General features: G+C 38.3%; 1 protein-coding gene across 1 annotated transcript in view; it reads left to right on the top strand.

The window, feature by feature from the left end:
* Window positions 1–6,728, top strand: part of C10H1orf52 (chromosome 10 C1orf52 homolog) — a 7,983-nt gene extending 1,255 nt beyond the window's left edge. Inside the window, exons 2-3 of the mRNA XM_053693881.1 lie at window positions 4,617–4,827; window positions 6,232–6,728. Coding sequence (XP_053549856.1) covers window positions 4,617–4,827; window positions 6,232–6,278 — 258 coding nt within the window. The 3' untranslated portion in view covers window positions 6,279–6,728. The remainder of the gene's footprint in view (window positions 1–4,616; window positions 4,828–6,231) is intronic.
* Window positions 6,729–11,286: the final 4,558 nt, after the last annotated feature.

The raw sequence follows: 11,286 nt of genomic DNA, 5'->3' as shown, positions 1-11,286 counted from the left end.
ATTAGTTATGCATTTCTAAATCTAGTTTATGATCCTTTTTATTTCCAAGTATGTGTATGTATGTATATAATCAAAGGAGCAGCCAAACAGTGATTGAAACTTACTTTAGAAAAATATTTTATACATCATAAAAAATTTAATTTAATGTTATGAAATTTTGCTTTTTTTGTTGGTATTCTGTGTTACCACTGAGTTTGTCTTGGGCACTAATAGAACGTTGTTACAGAATTTGGTGCTGCTTTATATGTAAAAGATATTGTTACAAACATTGTTGCAGAATAGTTTGATAATAGAAGTAAACTAGCACATGTATCTTACATTCTCTGTCATAATTTAGTTTTGATATCCCTATCCATTTGAGGCACGAGACAAAGGTTTGGCTATAATATAACAGTTTTTATAGGTAAGTGCATTCAGAGACAATCTTCTACTCTCATGGCTCAGTTGACCTTTAAAGAGAGGATTATCTGATTTAACAAACACCTTCAGTTCTTTAAGTCTGTAAAGACAGATGTGAATCATCTAAGCATCTTCCTAAGCTGTTAGTCAACAAACTTGTACTGATCATTTCCTCTACTGCTTGATCACTTAGCATACAGAAAAGCCTGAAAATGATTACTGATGCATGATAAAGCTAAATTTAATGCGACAGTATACACTCATATAACTGCATGTAATAGACACTACTATAAAGAATAAGATGCACAGATACTGATATAAAAATCCAGTATAAAACTATTTAAAAACGTACCTAGAAGCTCTCCGTTTAGCTCTGTTGAAAATGTAGCTGGAAAGCCCACTGCAAGTGGCAAATAAGACCAAAATAATTTATTTTAAAAACTTGTCCCAAAATAGAGCAAGATTTTCAAAAACCTTGGCGCTGCAACAGATGCAGCTAAAACTAGTGATTGGATGTACTATGAAACAGGTCAAGATACACAAAGTATAAAGTCTTTGGCCTTAGTAGTAAGAATCAGCAAAATAATTAAGATGCAGTGATAAATTTATTGATAAAATGTTAAACACATAAAAAAGCTGATCAGCATATGGGGAAAAAATTGGAAATAATAACTATGTGACAAACGATAACTTGATACAAATAACAGTGTAGCATAGGAAATAAAAAGTACAATAAAGACAAATGAACCCTGAAACTAATGTGGAATCCAAACGATGAAGTCCGGAATAGAAGTTAAGAAATCGACATCCACAGCTGATTCTTTGAAAAGCAGAATGGAGCTGGAACGACAAACGGATCCAAATCAAACACAGAGAACCAAAATTAAGGTGTTCAATTTTACTTACACCATATCTTGGTCTCTGCAGTGGCGATGAATCCTCTTTGCAAGCGGCAGCGGAGCGGATAAGCCTTTAGTGCGAATACCGGAATTCTCTGAGTAACTCCGCTCAAGTTCAAGACAGCCAAAGTGGCAAATAAGACACTCCTGCCGCCCCCCCCCCTTCTTTTGCATATGAAAAGACCCTTTACACAAACAGGAGCAAGCTGCAGTAGGTAGCTGACGGTATTCAAATAAAACTTTGGGACTTGGTTAGGAGTCTGAAAATCAGAGCAATGTTAATTAAAAATAAGCAAAACTATACATTTAAAAAAAATAAAGATTGTCTACAAAACATTTATGCAAAGAAAAAGTGTATAATGTCCCTTTTTAAAGGGACAGTCTACACCAGAATTTTTATTTTTTTAAATATATATAATCCCTTTATTACCCATTCCCTAGTTCTGCATAGCTAACACAGTTATATAAATACACTTTTTACCTCTGTGATTATCTTGTATCTAAGCCTCTGCAAACTACCCCCTTATTTCAGTTCTTTTGACAGACGTGCATTTTAGCCAATCAGTGCTGGCTCCTAGGAACTCCACGTGCATGAGCACAGTGTTATCTATATGACACACATGAACTAACACCCTCTATTGGGGAAAATCTGTCAAAATGCCCCGAGAGAAGAGACGTCCTTCAAGGGCTTAGAAAATAGCATCTGAACTCCCTAGGTTTAGCTTTCAACTAAGAATACCAAGAGAACAAATTAAAATTGATGATAAAGTAAATTGGAAAATTGTTTTAAAATATGCCCTATCTGAATCATAAAAGTTTATTTTGGATTAGACTGTCCCTTTTAACACCTAATTATAAGACATTTCTGTTACCTTGCTATAGAAGGCCATAGCTGCCAAGTTTTATTCTTTAGTCAATCTCCACACCCACTGCTTGCACCATTTAGAAGAGCCAATCCGTGCTTGAGTCTACAGCCAACAAGGCTAGCCCCAATCCTTATTTAAATATAAACTGCATTGTTTCTCAGGTGTTATCTGAGGTGCACTTTTTCATTTCTGAGAATTAAAAAAGCCACAATTTTCAGAAGTAAAACCAAGAGAAGAGGGCAAAATAAAAAATAGTTATATTGCAAAGTTGTTTTACTACACATAGCATTTGTTAAAACTTTAGTTTACTGTCCTTTTGTAACATTCACATAACATTTTTCAGAGCTTGAATCTAGAATTTGTTTTTAAGTCATCGGTCATTTAGCCTAAGAACGGTTTAATTCAGGATTAAACTTGTGTTGTAATCAGTACACATGTCACAGCTCAAAATTTGTCATCCCCACAAACTGAGAAGTGTTCGTTATCCAAAATGAGAGGCTCCCTAGAGACCTGTAGCGCCGTTACCGCAGTTGATCAAAACACTACTCCAACAGCCAATACACAATTTAAGCATCATGCTTTTATGTATGAGGAATTCTCCTTTTGTTAAAGTGAAGGTCAATTTTGATGGATTAGAAAAAAAAGGGCACTTTAATTAATCAAAATTGACTTTTCAAGCGTTTTCTTCAAAAACTTACCTTTTTTTAATCCTGAAAGCTGCTCCATCGATTCCCCTGGCCATCGGAAGTCTCAGGCCGTGATCCCCCCTGGAGGGATCACGGCCTGAGGGAACACCATGATTGGATGAAGCCGGATTCGTCATTTTGGACCCGCAAAGAGGGCTTGCAACGGGTGGAGGAAGTGCTGCAGCGGCTCTCAGGATTAAAAGTTACGTTTTTGAAGAAAACGCTTGAAATCTCAATTTTGATGAATTAAAGTGCCCTTGTTTTTAATAGGATTACTACAAACTGGGCACTAATTCGTCAAAAATGACCTTCACTTTAAGGTGACTAACAGCAGATATTGGTTATATACTCTTTGCGGTACTTTAGTTTGACAATTTCAATGCTTACAAATTTGAATGTTTTCGCTTTATTAAAGTTAGAGACACAGGTTGATCGAGTAAATGAATGACCAAGTGATCTTATAAGAACAAAAACATATTGCCAAAATCCATTCAGTCTGTTTTGTTTTATTGGTTTTTTTTTAAAGGGACAGTTCACCCAAAAAATGTCACCCCAATAAATTTTTCGCAATAATTCATTTTACCTGCTGGAGTGTTTTAAATTGATTACAAGTAACTCCTTTACCCCAATTTTGGCATTTGAAGTAGCAGATTTAGCCTGTGGTATCTCAACCTATACTGAAAGTTTCTATACTGGAGTATATTCTATTGACAAGCCTAAGTAAACCCAGCCAGCAGATGAGATTACACCCTCAGTGGGGGGCATGGTAGTTAAGTAATAAAATTATAATTTTCCATTGTTCTCTCTAAGTATTAGCTTGGTTTTCTAGACAAATCTAAGATAAGGAAGCAAGTCTGTGTACATAAAAGTCATAACATAATGAGATCTGATAATACCTGAAGGTCAACCCATTGTAATAAGCTGTGGTTTAAAAGCACAAAACCAGCTACTTCATATACACAAATAAACCAAAAAATGCAATTTCTCATACATTTTATACTCTTCAGCTGGTATAACAAGTCATTGAAAATACATTCATATAAACACAATTGTACAGTGTACTGTCCCTTTAACTTTTTTTTTTTCTCTCAGTCCGCTCATAACCCGATTTTATTTATAAAATATATTTTCCCTATAGAAACCAAATATTTCCTAATAAAATCCATATGGTATATAATTCAGGGGTTGACAAATCTTACATGAAATGTAGTTGATAAAATGGTTTGTATATAAACAGAATGATGTAGACTAATCTAAAAATGGGGGTATGGGGGCTGGAGTATATTACAAAAGAGCAGTGTCTCCTTTTGTTGCTATGATTTTTCAAGCTTTGGTACAGAGAACTGCTATTCAGATTAGAACAAACAAACTTTTTGTGTGTGTACGAAAATCATTATTTTTAACTTTGACAGTTGACGACTCCCGAATGATGTAACTGGTTTAGTTTTAGATACACATGGAACCAATCTCCCAAACATTTCCAGACCTACTGGGCTGCTTTATTTGCATTTTTCAAGACCCTGTATATCCATGGCACATTTTAAGTATATCTGTTCAAGTAGTTTTGACTGTAGGTGTGGCTAAACAGTTCCTGTTATAACACTTGGAGTTATTTCACGTTTTCAAGTATTGAAATAGATTTGCTTTTGTGATTTTAGCAAGAGTAATTGTACTTATTAATATAATCTTAAAAAAATAAAACGTCGGGTTCATGTTCCACTAAAGAGATCTTAAAATATTTACTGTATTTGTCTGTTTTGTTATAGCCCCCTAAAGAGTTTAAAATATGGAAAACAAATGCTGTACCCCCACCTGACTCCTACCAGACTGAGCAGAAGAAAGGCCCTCCCCCTGAGCTGGACATGGCCATTAAGTGGTCTAGTATGTACGAAGACAATGGAGATGATGCCCCCCAACAAGCAAGTAAAGCTAAATTTCTGCCAGATGAAGAAGTGCAGGAGAATTCGGCAGCTTCAGGTAAGTGCAGATGGTGGGTACAAACAAGATAATAGAGCAACACACTCAACTGAGACAGAACAATAGCTATAAAAACTTCTGTGCTTGTTCACAAAGCCTGAGTCACTCAGGGTGCTGTGTCTTTTAAGCGCACTATGCCTTTCACAGATAAATATCCTGTAGAATATCAGTATGACCCTGCCCAATGATAATCCAGTTCCAAATTACCAGGCAATTCTTCTATGATCAGGAAAGAACAAACCCCATTTAGGCCTTCTTTGGGCCTCGTCAGTAAAGTGCAGTTGCATCTCTCTAGGGCAGTGATGGCGAACCTTAGCACTCCACATGTTTCAGAACTATAGTTCCCATGATGCTTAGGCGTGCTGAAGTCCAGCCGAGCATCATGGGAAATGTAGTTCTGAAACATCTGGAGTGCCAAGGTTTGCCATCATTGCTCTAGGGCATGTGTGGAAGGAGTCTACGTCTGGTTTCGCCTTTTACTCTTAGGGAGACCCAAGAGCAATTTGCATATATACAAGAAAATAGACACACTGAACTGAGACAGAACAATAGCTAGAAGATCCTCCATGCTTGTTCCCAAAGCCAATGCCACTCAGGGTGCAGTCTCTTTTAGCACACTATGCCTTTCACAGAGAAATGTAACATATCAGCCTGACCCTGCCCAATGACAGTCTAGCGCTGAAATACCAGGCAATGCTCCTCTGAACAAGTGTAGATAGGTAAAGGGTTTGTGCACTGTTCTAACAATCACTGTGTTGGATGAAGCCTGGTCAATCAATTTACAGTATACACAAGTTAGAGAATTTTAGCGTATGGGGAGCATGGAATAAGCACAATATTCAGAGGGTTTTTTTCCAAAGCAAACACAGATGAAATAAATAATACAGATATTGCAATTATTATAATTTATGGGAGATTCAATTCTGCTTTTGTCCATTCAAGATTTTAATTAGATACTCCTCCAAAATATTCTACTGTTGGAACTGGAATGTCCCTTTCATATAAAATAGAGAATATCAAATGTATTTAACCCCTTGGCGGCTGCTGTACTTAGGACTGCCACCTCGGCCATGTTTTCCTGGACACTTATGAGTTACACATACTTCAGGGTAAGCAGGAAGGAACATGTATTGTGCCTCTGAATAGCACAAGAAAAGTGCTGATGAATAGCACAATACACTCATAAAGGACCAGAAAAACGTGGCCGTGGGGGCCACCCTAGCTGTACCACCCTGTACGTCAGTCGTCCATAGTGTTTCCAGGGCTATAGGAACAAGCAGTGATGCATGCAGAAATAAAGCGGTCTTCGCACTCCTATAGCCCTAAAAGTGCTACATACATAGAGCTGCAGTGAAAAGCGAATCCCATGCCTCTCAATAAGTAACTCTCTCGTTCTTATTTCAGATGAGGAACAAGATGAACCGTCTTCCGCTAAGAAGCGCAAAGTGTGATATCACAAATACTTTGTAAACCTAGTGGGAGCTGCTGGATAAGGAAGTTATGGAGAAACCGCTCAGCACGCTCATCAGGATTTACTGTTCTAGCAAAGCGCGTAACTCCCTGTCTGGTTTTATTGCTTACAGAGCGCATAAGCACAAATAATTGGACAGTACTGTGATAGAAACCTCCATCTGTAGCTGTTTTTGTACATTTTATTGTAATTATTGTAAGACTGCAGTATTTTTAATGTTGGATGTAATTTATTGTAAAGAGTCTGAAGCCTAGCAATGCTTTGTTCTATGGACTAATAATCTTACAGTTGTGCTACTGCTCGCTTCTCGACAGTGTGCTATAAACCTTTTATAAAACAGTTGGCTATTGTAATAATGCTTCAAATGACTCTTTAAAAGTGTATGTAATTTGTAAATAGGTCCTTGGAATTAAATTTACATTGACTACTGTGCATGTCTTTTTTTTGTTTTTCTCTCTCCACAATTTCAGATCAATTTTATAGCAAAAATAAATACATGGGGCATTATACAACACTCGGGGTTTGTACAGCTTTGTTTACCTTTATAGTATTAGAAAAACATAAGAAATGGATGAAATTGTATAATAAACGCATTTACACATGGGTCCTTTTCTTCTCCCTCCTATATGGAATGCAAAACGGTGCCGATTTGTAGTAACCAATAGAGATGATTGTTTTGTTTTGTTACAAATTTTACAAAAAACTAATTTTCATTTCGTTTTAACTAAACAAATATCCAGTATAAAACCTTTTAAAAATGTTCTTAGAAGCTCCCAATTTAGCACTGCTGATTAATTTAGACTGGAACACCCACTGAAATGGGCTTAGAAAGAAAAGCAGATACTCCCCCCTCCTCTGCATATGAAAAGCAAAATTTATGATTACCTGATAAATTATTTTCTTGGTAGTGAGTCCATGAAAATCTATTCTATCATATGGGAATTGCATCACCTGGCCACCAGGAGGCGGCAAAGACACCCCAACCAGAGCGTTTAACTATTTCTCCTACTTCCCGTTCCCTTCCAGTAGTTCATATCCGAGGATAGGGAGAGCAAGAGAGACAACGGGTGAAGTGGTGCAACTAGAACTCCCGCGGCAGAAAAAAAGGGCGGGTTCATGGACTCTTACTACCAAGAAAGAAAAGAATCTATTAGATAAGCATACATTTTGTTTTCTTTATAATGGTAGTGAGTCCACGAAAATCCATTCTAACATATGGTCATGAATTTGCCCTGGAGAACAAGAGGAATAATGAATCTTCACCCTCAAGAACTTGTTTAGGGACTTAAGATCCATCTAGAATAGGGTGAGAAGTTCCCTTCTTTTTGGGAACAACGAACAAATTTGAGTATAAACCCCTTCCCCATTGATCTGGGGGATCAGGGATGATCACCCCTATTCTCTTAAGATGTGAGACGCACTGAAGAATGGCTGCCCTCTGTTGTGGATGTTTTGACCCAGGACAAGAGAAATCTGCCTCTTGGAGGCAGAGCCTGGAAGGCTATTCTGTAACTCTGAGAAACAATCTCCCGAACCCAAGGATCCTGAAAAGAGCTGGCCCATACTTCCTGAAAAGGATTTAGCCTGCCCCCTACCGGAGTGGATTCTGGATCTGGGGCCACCCCTTCATGCAGATTTAGACTTGGGGATTTACTTTTTGGCTTGCTTGATATTGTTCCAGACTGGGTTAGGCTTCCGGTTACCACGGGTCGATTCCGTTTTGGGAGTTGAAGAGTTCTTTAGTACTTTATTCTGACGAAAGGATCGAAAATGACCTGAAGTCCTACCCTTCTGTTTAGTCTTTTACAGTAGCTATAAGTCCAAAAATGGACCAAATAAAGTCTTACCCTTAAAGGACAAAGAGAGCAATCTAGATTTTGAAACCATGTCAGCAGATTTCAACCATAAAGCTCTTGCTAATACCACGCTGGTATTTTTCGCATTGGTCCGAACAATTTGATTTATTGCATCCTAAATGAAGGAGCTTGCAGTCTTGAGAGCTTTAATCCAATTTTGAATTTCCTCCATAGGGGACTCTGATAAAATATTGCACCAAATAGCCGCAGCTCTTGCAACCGTAGTAATGCTCACTGCTGTGTGGAAAAGCAGTCCTGGGACAAAGGCCCTCCTAAGATATCCTTTGAGTTTCCTAACCATATGGTCCTTTAAAGGAAGTGCTATCCTCCAGAGGAATGGTGGTTCTTTTAGCTAAATTAGAGGTGGCATCATCTACCTTAGTAGAACCATATTCCATATCTCCAGGTGAGCATCTGGAACAGGGAAATATTTCTTAAATGAAGGCTATGGAGAGAAAGGAACTGAAGGTTTGTACCATTCCTTGGAAATGATGTCCACTAATAAGGATGGGACTGGAAAAACATCAGGCGCTTTGGCCCCCAAAGTCTTAAGGACCTCCTTAAGCAAGTCCCTGAGATGTTCCATTTTAAATCTAAAGGTTATATTCTCATCCTGTGTCTGATTTTTCTTGAGAATCGGAGGATGACAGTTCTTCCGATCTAGACAAGGAGTTATCTGATATATGTAAGGTTTTGGCAGAATCCTATACAGGAGGATCATGAGTAACTGTGGAACAATGTTTAGATTTTCTCCTGCGTTTACTCGGGGGGTGACAAAGCTCTGAATGCCGCTGATACCGCAGACTGCAACTGCGAGGAAAAATCATTAAAGGCAATGCCACTTGGAGGTACAGGGGGGTTGAATACCTAGCACCCTTCTGTATACCAGGGACTACTTGTTGTAGAAGAGGGGGGGGGAGATTAGGTTGGCATACAGAGGTTGCCAAATTACTAGGACCTGTATTCTGGGACAACAGGGGAGGCCCAGGGTAGGACATGAAAGACTTAGGGCTAGGAGCTAAGGAATGAGACTGCAGCACAGAGGAGAGACAGGGACTGTAAAGCTGCTCCGGTGGACAAACTGTTAGACTTACATAAAATGCTTTTATTTATGTCTATGAACTTCTTGACTGTCTCCCTCAGCAAAATCAGCAGCTCCCCGCCAGTCCATTCACTCCCACTATTCCTTGTCTCCTTATGGATAAAAACTCCTTAATATAAAACCCCCTTCTGCTAATTAGCTCCTAAAGAGCAAGGGATAATGCAGTTACTAAGATAATTTAGGCTTTCGTTAGAGCGTCTTACCCCTCCTTCCACAGCGTAAAAGCAAGAGAGGACCTGCGCAAAGTCAAAACAGATGTTCCTGTGTCACAGCTAAATGTAGGAATGGCTCTGGTGGAGCGTGTTCCAAAGAAGTGGAAAGAGAAACAACCTCCCCACACAGGTCATACCCATAATGCACCTGATAGCAGGACCATAACACAAGCAATCGTATCCGTCTGCTAAGGCCTCTAAAAAAACGCAGTACAGCGTTGTAAAAATAGCACGCCATAGAAGTATCAAATATGTTTCTACTAAGGGATTCTCACCTCTACCAGGGACTGAACCGCTCCCAAATTAGTAAAGGCACTATCCATGTCGTTAGAATAAATCCCTAGAGCACTCAATAAAGGACAGGGCTTTCCCTGAACATACTACAGCAACTAGCCTATATGTAGAGAATAGTACAACGTTTTATTTTGCTGTCGGTGTGTTCACAGCGCTCAGGTTCTTCACACTGAAACTGAGAGGCAGGACACTTACAGGAGACACTTTGTGGCCAACAGGAGGAGTAGGCTAGGGAACTTCCCTGTGACCTTCAGATTGCTAAGTACCACACTCAAGGCTATGAGGTACTAAGATTGCCAGGTAATCCCTTACCCTCTCTTCTCTAGGAACTATCCATTGAGGGTTTGAACTGAGTACATTTTTGCAGAGCACCACTTTCTCTGCCTACCTCCTAGATGAGGCAAAGAACTACTGGGAGGGAAGGGGAAGTAGGAGGGATAGCTAAATGCTCTGGTTGGGGTGTCTTTGCCACCTCCTGCTGGCCAGGTGATGTTATTCCCAAATGTTAGAATGAATTTTCGTGGGCTCTCACTACCAATAGAAAGACCCAATAAACAAGCTGGAGTCTGTAGACTTTAGTATACATCTATAAATGTGGGGCTGGGTTAGGAGTCTGAAAATCAGCACAATGTTTTTTTTTTTAAATTAAGCAACACTATACATTGTTACAAAATCACCCCCAGATGCGCTATATAAATGGATCATCTATAAAACATTTATACAACAAAAAAATCTAGTGTACATTGTCCCTTTAACATTTCCATACACTAATATTTAAATATTTTTAATAGTGCTCTTTCATATGTTTGATGTAATTTTTGGGATTTAATGTCCTTTTTAAGTAATTTGTAACCCCTTAATGACCACAGCGTACCCTGTACGTCGCTAGTCGTTAGGGTTTTATCAGTCCATATTAGCTCAGGTCTCACCACCAGCCGCAAGACCCCGCTATTGCAACCGCCTTCCTGCAGGCCTCCTATTCTAGTTTGTATATATATGTGTATATATATATATATGTGTGTGTGTGTATATATATATATATATATATATATATATATATATGTGTGTATATATATATATGTATGTATATTTATATATATATATATATATATATATAATGTTTGTATGTGTGTATGTGTATATATATATATATATACACATACATACAAAACAAGGGAATGGATAATAAAGGGATTATCCTATCTTTTTAAACAATTCAGAAGTAGACTGTCCTTTTATTTCAAAATAAATAGTGGTTTCTGCTTAGTTCATATATTGATAGGTACATGTCATGTTTGCCTTGTCATTAACCTTACTGTGAAAGCACCTTACAAGGGGTTAATAGTGAAAGAGGGAAACTTGACTACAGTGAAAGAAATACCTTGTGGTTGCTATTTTCGCACAGGAGTTCCTGCTCCAGATCAGATATAGCCTGTGTGACTTTGTAACCTACTAGAAACCTGTGCTGGGTTTGCTAAATTGCCTTTGGTTTCTATTAGTTCTACAATAGCTTCTGATCTGCAT

Source organism: Bombina bombina, chromosome 10 (assembly GCF_027579735.1).
Source record: "Bombina bombina isolate aBomBom1 chromosome 10, aBomBom1.pri, whole genome shotgun sequence".
In the NCBI taxonomy this organism is placed as follows: Eukaryota; Metazoa; Chordata; class Amphibia; order Anura; family Bombinatoridae; genus Bombina; species Bombina bombina.
This window is presented reverse-complemented; position numbering and strand designations above follow the sequence as displayed.